The sequence below is a fragment of the Chelonia mydas genome, chromosome 3 (genome assembly GCF_015237465.2).
Source record: "Chelonia mydas isolate rCheMyd1 chromosome 3, rCheMyd1.pri.v2, whole genome shotgun sequence".
Taxonomy (NCBI): Eukaryota; Metazoa; Chordata; order Testudines; family Cheloniidae; genus Chelonia; species Chelonia mydas.
This window is the reverse complement of record NC_057851.1, coordinates 191,274,696-191,292,270: the sequence shown is the minus strand read 5'-3', so window position 1 is coordinate 191,292,270 and position 17,575 is coordinate 191,274,696. Positions and strand designations below refer to the sequence as shown.

The 17,575-nt window shown below is 35.6% G+C and overlaps 2 protein-coding genes across 5 annotated transcripts in view; one reads left to right on the top strand and one right to left on the bottom strand.

The window, feature by feature from the left end:
- The window catches only part of MACROD2 (mono-ADP ribosylhydrolase 2), a 1,293,068-nt gene that overhangs the window by 208,266 nt on the left and 1,067,227 nt on the right, over positions 1 to 17,575 (top strand). The window lies entirely within an intron of this gene.
- Positions 256 to 16,667, bottom strand: FLRT3 (fibronectin leucine rich transmembrane protein 3). 2 transcript variants are annotated; one of them, XM_043544020.1, is made up of 4 exons: positions 16,408 to 16,644; positions 7,498 to 7,559; positions 6,227 to 7,006; positions 256 to 4,790 (listed from the first exon to the last, which is right to left on the bottom strand). In XM_043544020.1, exon 4 carries the CDS (start codon positions 4,736 to 4,738, stop codon positions 2,789 to 2,791), a length of 1,950 nt encoding a protein of 649 aa, XP_043399955.1. In that variant the 5' UTR covers positions 4,739 to 4,790; positions 6,227 to 7,006; positions 7,498 to 7,559; positions 16,408 to 16,644; the 3' UTR covers positions 256 to 2,788. The 2 variants fall into 2 exon arrangements, with proteins under 2 accessions (XP_043399955.1, XP_007065741.1); XM_007065679.4 differs by lacking the exon at positions 7,498 to 7,559 and having other exon boundaries at positions 16,408 to 16,667.

Sequence of the window (17,575 nt, the reverse complement as noted above, 5' to 3'; positions counted from 1 at the left end):
AAATAAAAGGTTAGTGTGATATGCCCTTTTGTGGTGTTAAGTCTGTGACCAAATCGAAACAGTAAGTTCTTCCAGAAGGGAAGGCGATGTGATTCTAGTGATCTTCACGGTGAAGCACAGTGGTTTTCCTTCTTCACTGCTAAAAGAAATGGAGAACTCCCAGCGGTGTGAAGGCACTACGAGGCTGACAGATTGGGGAGATGTACACCAGTCCACAACTGGGAATCAAGGTGAAAGGAAATACTGTAACACATTTTATTGTAAGCCTTAGGTGTGTCTGAAAACTTAGAAGAGTGGAGTTGGCTGGGAGGGGGAATAGATTTGTCTGTTGAACCAATCAAACTTTACCTTCATTGTAATTTTTTCTGGCTTCTTCGAGCCATTGTTAAGGGAAAATCTGTACAAGTTTTAAGGCTTCTGGGAAGAGGGTCAACCAGTGGGAGTGTAAGAGAGAGAAATATGTTACTTCTGAAAATTGATCAATTTTCAAGCATAACACATCTGTAGAGGTGGGCCTCTTACTCCAGACTGGGTTTCAGTAGCAAAAACAGAAGTCACATTTTTATCAATTGAGCATTGTCTTGCATTCCAAGTGCGCTGTTACAAAAACATTCTTAAAAGTGTTGAATTTTACTTTCTATGCATCCTTTCTCCCTGCAGAAATGCCATCCAAAAGATATATTTAGGCATTTGTAAAAGTCTCTAAACTCATACTGTGCTTTACCTTGTGGTGGTGTTCTACTCCATCTCTGTACCTCCAGTTCATTAATATAAAAATTCTTTTGACAACTGAGTACTCTCTTGTACTTTAGAGAGATAACAGGCTATGTCTTGCCTACCTTCTGTTGTTAATATTATAGTTATCGAGTTAAGTGACAACCTGTTTTCAAAATGATTAAAAAAAAAAAAAATCCCAGCCAAACACTATGGTACTGTGCTTGACAAAGAAGCAGTTGAAGTTCGTGACCTGAAAAGTAATTGCCTCCTATTGGATTTCTTACTAGTCCACAGCTTACAATTTTAATTCTTTAACTGCTTTTTTTGCACGAGTTAGGAAAAGCAAAACACATTGTTCTGTACTTATTTTTACATTTTATTCAGCAATAAGACCAATGTTTTTCATACTTAAGTATGTATGAAAAATTTGTTACCAATTTATTTTTAAAAGCTGAATACACATAGCATTGGATCAAGGCACATACAAGACTGGCCAAAGGGCGTACAATGCACTTTGGTTTTCATTTGCAAAAATAAATGATTATGGCAACAAAAAAGAGTGGCTTGGGTTTAAAACATTCAATACCTCACAATTCAAGAGGAATTGTTATCTTACAAATTTATTATTAAGTTTTGTGGAAATTTGTGACAGTAATGGGCAGTATTCCTGACTGTAGTGGAAGTATATTTACGTTTGGAAGGATTAGGATTGGAAGGATTTGAATTGTATTGGTAAATGTTGTTAAATGTTGATTTGGCCGTATACAAACTGATGAAAAAATATTGCCTTATTAAAATTTGACTGAAGGATATATACTCTGTATATTTAAATGTTTCAGTCTGAACGTCTACATCATTAAATAATTGTCTGCCCCCTCTGCGCCCCCCCCCCCCTTGTTTGACACACACACACTAACATTTCCTGGAACCATGAAAATTTAAATGAATAAAAATCATAAAAATGCTTAGAATCCATAATTTTGCACAACTGTGAAAATTTAAATAGATATACATTGAAAAAAAATGCTTAAAAATAAACATTCATGTTATCTGTTGAAATTATTTAAAAAAATCGAATTCTGCCAAGTCTAAGTATATTTAATACACATGTAGTCTGTGGGGTTTTTTATATGCTTTAGAAGTAAGAACTTTATACATTAACCATTTACCATCATGTCTCAAAACTGGTTGAGGCCTTATTTTAGCCTTGTTCATACTAATATGTTTTCTAATGTGTGGAATTATCAGCATATTTTCTGTTCAAGTGCAGGTACTAACATTTCCCCCAAACGCCTATCAGCAATCATCATGTTCTCCATAATATATAGATTTACACATTCTTGAGAACTAGAAATTAAATGTGCCCTTTGGTTTGTGATGGTAGTACAGCAGTGTATTCTTGAAGCCTCGTGAGGAGTTTCATTAACTGCTTAGGTCTCAAACTTTTGCTTTCATGTCAACAGCTTCAGTTTCATGTAAATGACAAATTGGCTTATAAAAATTCATTTCACTGTTGTTAAAATGGATATATCCAGACAGCTGATATTGCCCATTACCACGCACGTTTTTCTTTATTGAATACTGTCGTGGTTTACAGAGTCAACATTATAGTTCTAAGAAGTTTTGCAACCACTTTTTCATCTCCTCTGTCTGCCAGGTTTAATATTTTATTAATACCAAAGTGAAAAATGGCCTGTGCTTATACTTACAAGGATCGTAAATGAATGCAAAGTCCTGATTGTTCAACACAGCAAGAAAATTCACTTTCACAGTCAACAAGTCATCTTACTCAGTAGAACACAAAAGTTAAATGGGCTGTAACTTCAATATTAGCAAGGAAAATACAGTACAAATTACTAAAAAGTACTAAAATAGAGAATTGTGGTCAGGTATCCCCACTGCATTAATTGCAGGAGTAACCTGAAATTGGAAACTTTTAATAAAAAGTTCTTAAATATAAATTATATGGCAAATGTACAGTACATTGCTTTTTCAGTCTTTTAATCCAGTGTTTTGCAGTAGAACAGCAACCTTTATAGTCACTCTTTCCTGTCCATTATTTCCTTCAGTATCATGAATGTGAATGATCTGAATCTGGTATACCACTGTCTCTGTAGCTTCTGTTACTGCTGCTTTCACTGTGGTTGTTTTTATACAGATTCATTCCATTAGGTGGGAATATGGTATGTATTACAAACTCTTCCTTGGACACTTGGTCATTATTTATTGGTATCATCTGAAAAGAAGTCTCCCTGATTTCTAGGATGGAGTTGTCCTTCTTAGTTCCAGCTTCAGCATAATCATCTTTTCTCCTCCGTCCTTTGCTGTACGCACAGTTCCTTGAAAACAAGGATCCATTTCTGTGGACATACCAGCACACTAACGCAAGCAGTGCTATAGCTACTAGTGCCACCACGCCACCTATGATGGCAGCCAAAGGTAAATTAGAATTTTTGTAAGGTTCTTTCTCTTGCTCTCGGTTCAGGGTTGTTGTAGGATTGTACATCTTAAGAGGTGCTGTTTCAGTCTCTATACAAACGGGGGTTTCATCAGACAGATAGATGTTGCTGGTTTCCATGGGAACCATACATACACGGTATGGTGACTCTGGCTCAAGGGCTGTAAGTAGGTAGTCGCTCCTGTCTCCTGTAACTATTGTTTCAGTTATAGATCCAAAGGCAGGGCTGTGACCCATTTTTAGCCAGCTCAGTCTTAAAGCAGTCATTGGTAGTGCAACTTTCCAAGAAATATGAATGCTCTCGGTGCTTACAGATTTCACAATGATTGTAATGATTTTCCGTACTGGACTTGCTGTGGTTCTGTAGTTTCTATTGAGATTGGGAGTCTTTATGTCTGACTGTTTGGTCACAGAAACTGGCCAGTGCCCTTGGGCAGGGTATAATGTGTTTGGTATTGCAGTAGTAATTTGGATGGTGCTTACAGTACTATCATCCTTACAATCAAATAGCTCTGTGCTGAGGTCCTTGATAGCCATTCCACGCACTTTCTCTGGTGCTTGACACATCAGTCCACGTACGTTAACTTTTAAAGGCAATGATTGAAGCCAGTCACGGACCCATTTCATTTTGCATCCACAGTACCATGGATTGTTACGAAGAAACAATTGAGTTATGTTGTCCAGGTCATCAAAGATACCCTGAGGTAAATTGCTTAGATTGTTATTGGACATATCTAGTCGATACAATTGCCTTAGGTCAGAGAAAGCATTAGGTGGTACACGATTTATATGATTTTCTTGAAGATAAAGCTTTCTTAGGTTTGTGCCTGGCAAATTTATGGGAGCAGCTGTAAGGGAATTGCGGATCAATGACAGTTCTGTTAGATTGACTAGATTTATGAAGACTTTGTCTCCTAATCCATGATTGTTTAAAAGGTTTCCATCTAAAACAAGACGTTTTAGATTTGTAAGATCTTGAAGGGACACTTCTGAAATTGTGGAAATACGATTATCATCCAAGCGTAGCTCTTCTATCGTTTTAGGCAAACCCCAGGGAATGGTGCTAAGGTGATTTCGAGAGAGGAAAAGTAGTCTGAGATAGATGTTGTCCCGGAAAGCTCCATCTTCAATACTAACAGCAGAAACTGAATTATCATCCAAATGCAATTCTTCCAGATAAGGAATTTGTGAAAGTGAATCATAAGTAATGGTCCTTATATTATTTTCCTGCAAATGCAGTTCTTTAACATACTTAGGGAGATTGGTAGGGAATTCATCTAAACTGTTGTGATATAAGTATATTCTCTCTACCCTAAGCAAGTTTTTCAGGTCTGAAGGAATCCCAGCATTATTTATTTGATTGTTCTGAAGGTAGAGCGTGGTAGCATCCTGTGGAATTCCAGTAGGAATTGATGTCAATTCACGATCATTACAATAAATGAAACCTGCATCACAGCGACACACCGATGGGCATGATTTGGCACTGACCGAATGAGGTGCCATTTTAAGCAACAGCCCTATCTTAGTCCAAATTAGGAAGATGTTCCAAGTTACACTGATCATGGTCAGGAACAATGAGATTTGTACACAGTCTAGTTTTCTGGTCTTCAACAACCTGGAAAAAAGAACAATATTATCCAGATTACTAGTCAAGGAACTACCATGAAAACACCACTTTGAAATTACAGAAGACAGCTAAAATGTGTGTATTATTGTGAACTTTGAGTTTTAGCTGAACTGAAGTACAGTTTACTTTCATTTCTTACATTAATTGTGCTTAGTTTGGTTTATAGGTTTTGTATTATACAGTAACTTGAATATAACCCAACTATGTTTGATTTGTACATTATTTCATTTAAACAAGAAGCATCCTTCTAACAAATACTACACATTCTATGTGTAAAGAAAAGAGGTAATTTCTTCTCAGATAACTTCATTCCCATCTATGTATGAATTCATCTTGGAAGCTCGCTTCAAGGCAAAATCTTGTCTAAATTTTACATTCAGTTCCTGAAAACCATCAAATAACTTTTATTAGATCAGTTGGAACATATATAGGTCCCTTAAGACAGGTCTACGCTACGGGGGAAAGTCGACCTAAGCTACGCAATTTGAGTTACTTTAGTAGCATAACTCAAGTTGATGTAGCTTAGATCTACTTACAGCGGGGTCCACACTATGCTATGTCGACGGGAGACGCTCTCCCGTTGACTCCCCTTACTTTTCTCATTCCATTGGAGTACCAGAGTCGACAGGAGAGTGATCTACGGTCGATTTAGCAGGTCTTCACTAGCCCACTGAATCGATCCCCAGTGGATCGATCGCTGCAGTGTCAATCCACCGGTAAGTGGAGACAAGCCTTTACAGAATAACAAAGCCCTTCCTAAATACCAGTTCCAGAAGTTCTGAAGAGTCCTAAATAACGTTTTAAATAGTCAGTGTGTGAGCAAAAGAGCAGTGACTAAATACAGCCTACTCGGTCTTTGATCTGCCCCATGTTGTTGTAATCAAGTACAATAAAAAGAATTATTTTTATTGTTGTTCCCTTGCTATGTTAAAAAATAATTGGAATGTTCAAAAGTGTGAGACCCAAGGAGCTGGTATGCAGCTTGGGAGTGGTTTACATAACCACTAGAACGACACTTTTCCAGATGATTGGATGGAATATTTCATTACATGCTTTTAATTTAGTGTTTAAATATTTGTCATTCTCAAAAGTCTCCTTACTCAGCAGTATGCTAATAAGCGACTATTTGACAGGTTTACCCACATTTTCACATCTTATTAATTCAAAGAGTGCGGTGTAGACTCTATTCATGAACTGTTGAGATTAGAACTGGATTCTGGTAATATTTGTTTGTACATTCTCCTCAATATTTTTATAAATTCTAAGACAACATAATTCAATTATCATTGTAATTAGGATACTGAAAATTTATAAGATCACCTATACATTATATAATGTCATGATCCCTTCTCTGGCAGATTTATTTATTAATGGCATTTTATTCTCTCAAACAAAAGAAACCCCCACATTATTATTGATCTTACCTTATTTAAAAGTATGAGTAAACTTTCTGCTTGCAGAAATCCAATAAACATAAATTTTTTACTGTGGAGAATGACTTTTGGAGTCTTACGGTTTATTCCCTGTAGCTGGTCTTCCTTATCTGTGTTTACTCAAGTGATTGTTGTTGGTAGTAAATGCTTTATGACTAGTTCCACTGTATTCAGTGAACATTCCAACACAGGTTTATCATGGTGTATAAGCACACCAGGTTGTGGAGAAGAAAAGCTTCAACTTCCTGTCACTATGCAGGAATGAGATTTCTATTTTGTTCTTCAAATAAAGTCTGTGCATGAAGAGTCTCTCTTGTTTTGTGTAATGCCCTTAACAGAAATTGATTTCCTTGTATTTCTTACAAACTCTTCTGTATAGCATAGTAGTCAAAGATCGTAACTTCAGCTCCACATGATGGAAATCATTCATTATGCTGAAACTTGAATGATGATAGCCTCTTCAGAAGGTCAAAAAAAAAAAAAAGAGGTTCTGTCCAAAATTATCCAAGTATAAACTTTGTACAGTAGCTACCTGCTGATAAATCCATACCTGCAGTGAAAGAACTGCTTCCAACTTTCACTTCTGAACACTTGCTCAAAATTTCCAATGCAGAAAATATTTCCTCATGCTCTATAACCATATGAGTTATTTTACAATAGATTGTTTTTCTTTAAATCATTTGATATTCTTCTGAAGAAACAGGAACATGCTAATTCCTTCTAAAAAAAACCCCACTCCTCTTATAAAGTGTCCTTTAAGCTGTTAATTTCCTGTGAAAGTAAACAGATTTTAATGAATAACAGTGGACACTCGCATACAAAGAAATGCTGATCTGTATTCTTTCTACAATTTGAGCTACATTTATTATTTACATAACCAATACATCTTGTTGCCTTAGTATGTTGGTAATTCAGCAGAATGAGTGGAATTGTTAACAGATATTCTGCTGTCTCATTTCACATTTATTGGGATTTTTCTTTAGCTATTTTGTTATATTTGTTTCAGCACGATAGTAACTGAAATCGGCTTTAATCAACAGACTGTAGAGAAATCATGACATATATTCCATTTGATTACAAATAGAAGTCCAGTCTCATTGAAGGCTTTGCATACTACTGCTATCTCGGTTTTCATTCTTGCTAAACTGAGGGAACAGGTTAATCTCTTCTTGGTTTTAAATATAAAATGTCAGAAATACTGTTGACTAGTTACTGTATGACAGGTGGAAAGGCTGGGTCTAAGTACTGTGTTAACATTTTACCTCAATAACAGATACAGTATTTCCAAATTGTGTGAATGCTTAGACTTCTGCATTATTTCATCCTGCAAGAATGGAGAGATGTTCATGGTTGTGGTGTGAGTTATGTATAATATATATTAAAATATGCAATATTGTTAAAACATTCATAGAATCATAGAATATCAGGGTTGGGAGGGACCTCAGGCGGTCATCTAGTCCAACCCCCTGCTCAAAGCAGGACCAATCCCCAACTAAAGCATCCCAGCCAGGCCTTTGTCAAGCCTGACCTTAAAAACTTCTAAGGAAGGAGATTCCACCACCTCCCTAGGTAACGCATTCCAGTGTTTCACCACCCTCCTAGTGAAAAAGTTTTTCCTAATATCCAACCTAAACCTCCCCCACTGCAACTTGACACCATTACTCCTCATTCTGTCATCTGCTACCACTGAGAACAGTCTAGATCCATCCTCTTTGAAACCCCCTTTCAGGTAGTTGAAAGCAGCTATCAAATCCCCCCTCATTCTTCTCTTCCGCAGACTAAACATCCCAGTTCCCTCAGCCTCTCCTCATAAGTCATGTGTTCCAGTCCCCTAATCATTTTTGTTGCCCTCCGCTGGACGCTTTCCAGTTTTTCCACATCCTTCTTGTAGTGTGGGGCCCAAAACTGGACACAGTACTCCAGACGAGGCCTCACCAATGTCGAATAGAGGGGAATGATCACGTCCCTCGATCTGCTGGCAATGCCCCTACTTATACATCCCAAAATGCCATTGGCCTTCTTGGCAACAATGGCAGAGTGTTGACTCATATCCAGCCTCTCGTCCACTGTAACCCCTAGGTCCTTCTCTGCAGAACTGCTGCCTAGCCATTTGGTCCCTAGTCTGTAGCGGTGCATGGGATTCTTCCGTCCTAAGTGCAGGACTCCGCACTTGTCCTTGTTGAACCTCATCAGATTTCTTTTGGCCCAATCCTCTAATTTGTCTAGCTATTTTATTGCATTTGAAGTATCTCGCCATGAGGTAATTATTAGAATCAGTGCTATGCTATAATAATACACTTACGATGCTACTTTACTCCAGTTTCAAACATGCTGGGTGTTAGGGTGTAAGAAATGTTATATCTAAAGAAAAAACATTTGATCTGGCTGTTCAGATTTCATGATGTAAGCATAATATCAGATTGTTTTAGACGCTATTTTTCTGTTGGAATCTTATCTCTGCTGTGAAGGGTCAAGGGTCATCTGGTCAGATGCTTGAGAGTATGTGTACTGTAAGTCCATGTACAGAGTGTTAATCTTAAATGGAAATACTTCACCCAGAAATTTAAAAAATAATAATGCTTTAACTGCAGTTTGCTTCTCCACTTAGTAATTGCATAAATTCCAAAAAGCTGAGCATCTGCTTCAGAATTAAAATGTATGTAGAATAATGGCTGCTCAGGTCCCCATTTTAATAAGCTGAGGAAAAGTAGAGCTGCTTCTAGTCTACCTTAAAATATTAGATCCAATCAGGGACTTCGTTAATTACTGTAGGTATTAACATTTTTTTTAAAAGGGCAGGTATATTCATTTTGACTTTTGAATCTTGAAAGTGGAATGGTATGCGCCTGATTCTATTCTGTTAGACTGATGTAAATCAAGAGCATCTCCACTGTAGGCCGGGGTGGTAAACCATTGTAAATATGTATTCATTTATTTTCTGAAATCTAACTATGGACACCCATCCTGAAGCATTCTCGTAGGAGTAATGCAAATGTTCACTGAGGAGTAGAGTTATGTTCATAATTGTGGTTTTAATTCTAGGTGTTTGCTTTCCCTCCTTGTTTCAGCAGTAATGAAAATATTGACTTAAACTGACAAATGTGACTGTTGTTTCCAGTGTTGCTGTAACAGTGTTGGTCCCAGGATATTAGAGAGACAAGGTGGATGAGGTAATATCTTTTATTGGACCACCTTCTTCTGAAGAGCTCTGTGTCTCTTTCACCAACAGTAGATCAGATTACTTTGTGTCTCCAAATGTGGCTCACCCACCTTGTCTCTCTAAATGTGGCTATTGTGAGAATAACAGAAATATTTTAATGCAGTACATTAAACATTAATACATGGGTACATTTTGGAAAAATAAAATATAGAATTGCTCATGTTTCTTATGGCATTACTAACCTGTATTGCGTGTTGTTTTGTGAACTGGAAAACAAAAAAAATCCCAGGGAATCTTTCAGCTCAAATAATGCCTGTACATGTTTTGTTTTATATAGCTTCTGTGGCTTGTATTCCTAAATTCGTAATATATTTAATTGTCTAATCTATATAAAATGAAATCCCCCTGGATCTCATATGATGTTATGATAAAGGAAAAGCAGTTTTTAAAAAGGGTGGCATATGCTGGAAGGCAGGGGAAAGGGAATAAAAGCTTGTTTTAAAGTGCTTTTGAAGTCTGTACTAATTGAAACTCTTTCCCCAATTCATTAATAAAAGATGGCAGATAATTGCTTTTAATTAGAACTTTTAATGGTAAATATAGTGCTAAGGTAAAATTAAACTGTAAAAATGTGTATCACTTAGTTTCTAAACATTTATTCCTGAGAAAGAAAAAATAAAAGTTCCAAATTCTGTGGAAAAAGAAGATAAATGTATTTGTTTTACCTTTTCAAATTCTAAACTGTTTCCTCTTTGCTCCATTTGACATGCAAACGCTCGTTTATTGCCTCTATTGTACTACTGGCAATGTAGGATTAAACTGAAAACCCTAAAGCTCATTAAGTTCTTGGAATTCTTTATCCCTTCTCTCGAAATTACATCAAAACAAAAGAGAGGGGAAAATACAGGTCTCTTTGGAGAAAAAGACACTGTTTCAAAAATGTGGATTAAGTTTATACCACCCTCCTCCCTTTACTTAAACTGAGAACACTTTTCTTCAGGATTTGATTGTATTTGATATCTTGCATTTTCCTTTTACATCTGAAGCTATAGCTGAAAACAATGTTTTTGCATATCAAAGGCTGCAGTGATCTGTCTACATAGAAGAGTGGAATCCTGCTGCCATGCTCAGACTTCCCTCTTCTTGAGCTGTCTCTACATATTCCCTGACATCAAATCATTGTAGCTGAGCCTGCAGGATTAAAAGAAAAATGACCCCCACTGGTACAGACACTGTGGCCAGGTTTCCACATCATCAAATTGGGAGGTTTCATGGGCCCATGGTTTTGAAAGAAGCAATTAATTTTGGGGTGTTGGGAGGGGAAACTCTTAAGAGAAAAGAGGGAAAGTTAAAATACAAGCTTTATAAATACATTTTTCTTCTTAATGCATAAATCAGTCTCTGGTAACAAAAGTAATATATCTGAACAATTATGAATAGAAGTTTTAAGTACACTTAGTACAAAATGGAATATTTTCATGGCCCTTGCTAAGATAGCACACTTTCTCTTTTATTGAGACACTGTTATCTGTGCATATGTAATACAGCTACTGATAATGTTTGAGAAGCCTTCCATGTACTTATTCCAACAATGAAGCTTCACTGGGGCAAACAAATGGCTCACAGATTTTATTTTAAAATATTCAAAGTAACTTGCATTATATAAAGAAAATGTCTTGTGTCACGACACTTTTATCTATAAAGGGAAACATCAAACTTGAAGTCTGTATTATATCTAGGTGCACTCTTTTCTGTACACAGGCAAAAAGAATAAAGGTGTATTAAAATGATGCTGGAACATTGTCAAATGCTAACTTAAAAAAACACACACAACTTTCTTCCAAACTTTGCTAAAAGTTGCATAAAGTCTAGAATTGTTTTATTTCCTCTTAAGCTTGACTTCAATTTAGGCTGCCAAATCCTTCCCCCCCAGCCCCCTCAATTTTTTTTTAAAATTTTAACCCTGTATTCTGTGGCAGGAATTTGGTTACCATGAAAGCCTATGATTTATTTCCCCTCTAATATCTAAAACAATGGTTTGATAATTTGGTAAGCAGTATTTTTAGGCTATAAATGTAACCAGGATGACAAGACATCTAGAATTAACTCAGCTTTTGAATACAAATTTGATTAGTTCAAAAAATTTCAATTTCACAGTATCATTTCATTTACTTTATATTTTACTATTCTAAATAAATATAATTTTGAATGGATGGGCAGCAAAAATAAAAATGTGTTTAATGTAACTTGTTTTTTATTTGTAAAAGTAATTGTGTTAATATGTGGCCAATTTAGAAACTTGGGTTAAATACCTAGTTTACAAAGGCCTTACTTGCTCTTAAAAAGCTTGAAAAAAGTCTTTTAAAAGTGCACATAGTACTCAACTGTATATAAAACAAAGTGTAGGCATTGTTTTCTTGAATGTTCTACTCAGACGTAGTTAATAGCGACAGCAAAATGCTTTCTAAGCACCCTGTCTAGTAATTGAAATTTCCAGGATCATCATATTTCAGGAAGGTGCCCCATTCTTTTGTTTAATGTTAGGCAAGCAGAAGGACCTCTAACTATTCTCATGAGGGCCAAAGAATTTAAGGTTTTGCTGAAGTGCAAGTGTGCTTTTAGTTTGGGTTCTATCTTTTCCTGTTGAATAAGGTTTTTCTTTGGCTTATAGAAAATCAATTTTAAATGTGCAAAACTGTTTTCTTTCTCTCCTCTTCCCCCTCCCACCCCCCCAGGCTTATAGTGAATGAACCTGAGACTGCTCCATGTACTTCTGTTTGTAATACTAAATCAGGTTTCTTTAAAACAAAAATGAAATTTCATGGAGAATATATTAGCCTTAACTTGACTGCAAATGGATAATGATTATGAGGGTTACTTTCTGCCTCCTTTGCATGGCATAAAGTATAAGCAAAATCAGTATTCTCTGGAGTGGATGAAAAGTGGCATAAGAAATATTTGTTTTTTTCAGTTAATATTTTCTGAAGTTTGTTTGTGTCTAGTATTTTTGTTACTATTGAACGAAATCAGAAATGCAAATTTGCTGCTGTTAGCTTGAAAAGTTCAGAATATAGTAGAAGTGTACTTATTCAAAATAAAATTATCTGCTTTACTTCTGTGAAGGTTGCAGCTTTGATTTGGTGAATTTTAAAACAGAAATAAAACAGCATTCAGGAGGGGTGGGAGTTGTACTCTCTAGGTTTAACCTAATATGGCTTCTAGGTTTTCTTTTCAAAGTTGCTGCTAAGGTAACTTGTCCACATCTGAAGTGAAAGAAGAGAGAACAAATGCTGTCATTGTCTCCAAGTAAAACCAATTTTCCCCCCTTGTTAAATTTAAGTGGAATAGTATCCGGAAGGGTTTTAACAAATGCCTGGCACTGAAGTGGAGGCATAACAAGAGGCTATGTATATACAAAATACTGTTTAGCTGATAGATAAGCTTCAGTGTTTTGTTTCTTTCCTACTTAGGAATAGTTGTTGATCTTTAGTTGATTGGTTTGGTAGCTACTGACTAACTAAAGTGCTCTCCAATATATAAAATTAACTTGGTGAAAATGTTCAAGTAATTATGTGATCAGATTTCAGAGTAGCAGCCGTGTTAGTCTGTATTTGCAAAAAGAAAAGGAGTACTAGTGGCACCTTCGAGACTAACCAATTTATTTGAGCATAAGCTTTCATGAGCTACAGCTCACTTCATCGGATGCATTCAGTGGAAAATACAGTGAGGAGATTTATGTACACACAGAACATGAAAAAATGGATATCATCATACACATTGTAAGGAGAGTGATCACTTAAGATGAGCTATTATTATGTGATCAGAGTTATCAGTCTTTAATGAGGGGGCATGTTTTGTGGTACATAATGTCTTCTTTACTTCAAGATACCAGTCTACTGTGATTATTTCAGCTACTTACAACAATAAGTACATGTACATGCTTGCTGTATTAATGTTGCCCAGGCAGTCTTGAAAATGATATCTGCACTCTTCTGTTATGGTGGAGTTATTGAGTAAAAACTTCAGTAATATTAGCTATTAACATAAATGTGTCCTGCTAGAAAGTGAAAAAGATGTCCATCTACCAGTGAAGGCATTAAAAATTGTTGTAATGAAAACGTGCACAAACTGTAATACAACAATAATTTATTTGGGTAGACATCACTGCCTTAAATCATCCGTTTCAACTAAAACAGTTCATTGCTAAGATATTATTTTAAAAAAAAATGAATCAGGGACACATCTTTATTTGTTCTTGCTGTAAAACGAACACATTGTCTTTCTGAAGATTAAGGCTTGCTGTGAGTTTACTACAGAGTTTTTGCCCACTGGGGGGTGGTACATACTACAAAAAGTCTGCTTTTAAGAGCCACAAGTCAGATGTTTTTTGCTGCTGTCCAGTTTTCTCTGCTTTAATTACAACAAAGCCTCCTGTTGAGAAAAACAGTGGAGGCCTCCAAGGGAAAAAAAATCAGTCTTTGAAAGATTTTACTGAACTTTACTTCCCATGTTGATTTAATTAACCGTGGTGTTTTATCTGGTCATTCTCAGTGAGAATGTTGTTAGAACTAAATAGTATGAATTTAAGAAAATTTAAGAGTTCAGTATTTTATGAATGCGGTCTGTGACAAGGGGTGATCACAGTTCCTGGGGAAGGAGTAGGCCACAGAATAGAGGGAAAATATGCTCTTTAGAAATAGAATAAAATTTTGAGGAAAAACTGAACTTCTCAATAACGGAATTAACACAAATGCGTTTTAGACCAATTATTTATATTTTCAGTTAATTGGCTTTTCATAAACCAGGACTGTGTGGTACCTAGTAACTGCTGAATCTGAAATAGTTTAAAACAAAGGTGAGGACTTTTAAACTAAAGCATGGTGACAGGTTTTTGGAAGAAATTAAATTAACCTTAAATATTTCAAGTTGAGGGGAAAAAACAAATATAAAAAAAATTCACCTACAAAGTGAGTCAGTTGACATATATGACATTTGTGACATATATTGACAAGAAAAATACGTATGGATCTTTGTTTTTTAGAGCAGACAATTTTTTTCTCTTTACTTAAATTGATGTTTGCATTTTTCATCTTGCCACAAAGAAAGGTTCATTAAGACTCCATATCCTGAGGCAGTAGATGGCGAGCATAACTGGAATTTCTATCTGTTTGGGCAGTATAGTCTAGCAAAGAAAATGGGGCTAAAGATAATAGCTTATTAAAAGTCAGACAGCTGCAAAATTTTAACCCTTTTTAAAAAAATATGGTCTCATTTAACCACTGAGAATTTATGGTTGAAAAGGAATATCCACATTTTTTTTTATTTCCAAGAGATAATTAGGGAACAGACTTTGCATCTTGAAATCAGTGTGACAATTTCTTTGGAAGAGCAACTTGAATTGTGGAATGATTCTGCACTTCACTAGTACTGATGTATAGAAAGTGTTTAATGGTACACTGTGAACTGACCAGAATTAATGCCTTAAAAAAAGGAGAGAAGTGACTTTATGTTTGAACCAAATTAGTAATCTATGACTAACAATGCCCCTCATTAATTAGTTAATTATATGCATTCATTGTCACTGTAATACATTTGTAACACTCTAGCAACTTTGCCTTGATGTGTCAGAGATGTGCTCAATCAAATTAGTTGCTGTCAGAGAGTAAAAGTTAGTCTAATTTAAATAAAATATCTAAAATACAAATAGCATCCTCTTTCCACAGCTTGCTTGTTTTTTTGCCAATGCTTTATTGACTTAAGTCTCAGTAATGCTAGCTGAATCAGAAAAATATATTTGGATGATAAAATCTCCTCTGGATGTTAAAACAACTTGCTTATATGTAATAGCATATATTATGCACGCTTGGAAAAAATGGCAAGTAAAATTAATAACTTACTGAATAATATGGAAAAACAAAGAGCAAAGTTTATTAAAACTAGACATATCAGCTCCATAGAAAGGAGTATCAGGCAACTTTCATATTTTTCCTTTCTTTTTGTTTTTAATGTTGTGGTTTCTAAGAAAATCGGGGCCTGTTGCATTCTTTCTTAACATGTGTGCAACCATTTTGTTCAACACATAGCCCCACTGGGGACTCTGTGTGATATATGCAACATTTTTTGGGGAGGGGGTAACTGAAAAAATACTTTTTCACATTGTGAATACATACAGTCACGGAGAAAAACTGTTTTCAAATGAATGGCTAATTTGCATACAGTGTAACACCAGAAGGATTTTTTAAAATTATTGAATATAGCAATCTGGTCCCATTGCACTGTCCTAAAGCTTATCTTTGTTAGTCTGTCTCACTAGATTTGTTGAATTACTATGCAGGTCACATACTACATTTGTCCAAGCAATGAATTTTGGCATTATATTGGGAAGGAATATATTTTTAAACCATATCGTCTCTATACGGAATTAAACAGTTAAAACTCAGATATCTCGTTTCAGAATTACAGACGTGGTATAGTAATGCAGGCTGTAGAATCTAGGTGTAGCTGTTTGTTTATCCTTCACAAAAGATTGTAAGTATACAGAAGCAGACCTAGCTGTGAGCAAGATATTTGTTCCTTATGTACTGAATACTCATGTGCTGAAGGATCATTGATTTCCTTTCACAGCTGTAAAAACGACTATTAAGGGGATCATGCCACACATGCAGTACTGCCCAGGCTTGGAAAATATTATTTTTTTTATTCTAGTGAGGTGTCTATAGTGTATTTTCTAGTATTTGGTTGGAGCGAAATAGTAAGTCTCCAGCTCAGCAATGTTTGCAAAGATTGATGCTAGTATGTCGATTGAAACTTGTTTGCTAAATATGAACCATGTTTTAAATGAACTTCTTATATTTGTACAGCACTGTAGAAGTGCATCGTAACTTTGCATTTATCATCTTCAGACTGATCTCTGATCGTAAAATTATGCCTTGTTGCACTTGAAAAATTCTCAGTGGGGAAGTAAAATACAAAACTTTTGAGGAAATTAGGAGAAATCAATGCAAACACTTACCTGCAAGGTGAGAAAAAGAATTCCTATTTACAATGCAGCAACAGCCGTTATTCCACTTCGAATGGTTATGCGAAGTCATAAAAGCCCTTATTTCAGGTCCAGTAACAAAAAGCAAGAGCAGCTATGGTGTGAGCTTATACTGTGTCAGATCACTTCTCCTACGCTGCGAAGGAGTGAGAGAGCGAAAGCATTCCAGTTGCGTGCACACAGCCCACCTCAAAGTCTGAAGTTAAAGCTTCACCTAACAGTGGTTGAATAAAGAGCTGATGTCATAAATGGGCAGGTCTTATATGGCTCTCGTTTAGTGAGTAACCGGATAACCAGACGGACAAGGAATGTGCATTACGAACACTAGAGGGAGTAGAAGGCAACTACAGCACAGTCTGCCAAACCTGAAATCTTGGGCAGTACTACGAGGTTTGTAACCAACCTGATAAATACTAACACTTTTAAGATTTATTAAAGTCAAGTGCCTTTTAAAATTATTATGGCTGCAGAATCTGATTTATAACAGTACAGAAAGAGTGGGCGAATCTCTTATTTTGGTAGATATGCCTTTTCAGAAGAAAATGGGAAACAACTGTTCTTAGTGGAAACAAATGTTATATTTGTCAATGAGATGTAATTACATAATGAAAGACAACACATCTTTGAGTCTAAATGAGTAAAAATAAAATGTCAACATAATTTTTACACAGTCAAATAACATAAAACTGTTCAGTATTCAAGAGCTATAGGTTTAAAGTAAAAAGTTTATGAATAATTTTTATTTCCCTTTTATAGTGTTTCATTTTGTGACTAAAAAAAAATAACTGAAATCTCATTTGAGACATGACCTTCTTTTTTGACTTTGTGGAGAATGTATTGTAGATTTGGATTTCTAGAGAATGAGGGAAAGCTTTGAAATAGTGAATTGCTCAAAAAAGGTTTTTGTATGTATTAACTAGTCTAAACAAATGCTATACTTCATGAAATAAGATGAGGATCTCAGGAGGAAAGTCATTCCTATGTAGAAACAAATTGGATTTTTGACTGTGCTGGTTTCATTCAAAAACTGTGGGCATGAAGTAATTCATTTGATGAACAATAAACAACTTCAGGGACCCTTGGGAGGTCATGTTGACATAGGAATCATAAGAGATTATTCATCTCTAGTTTTGAATAATGT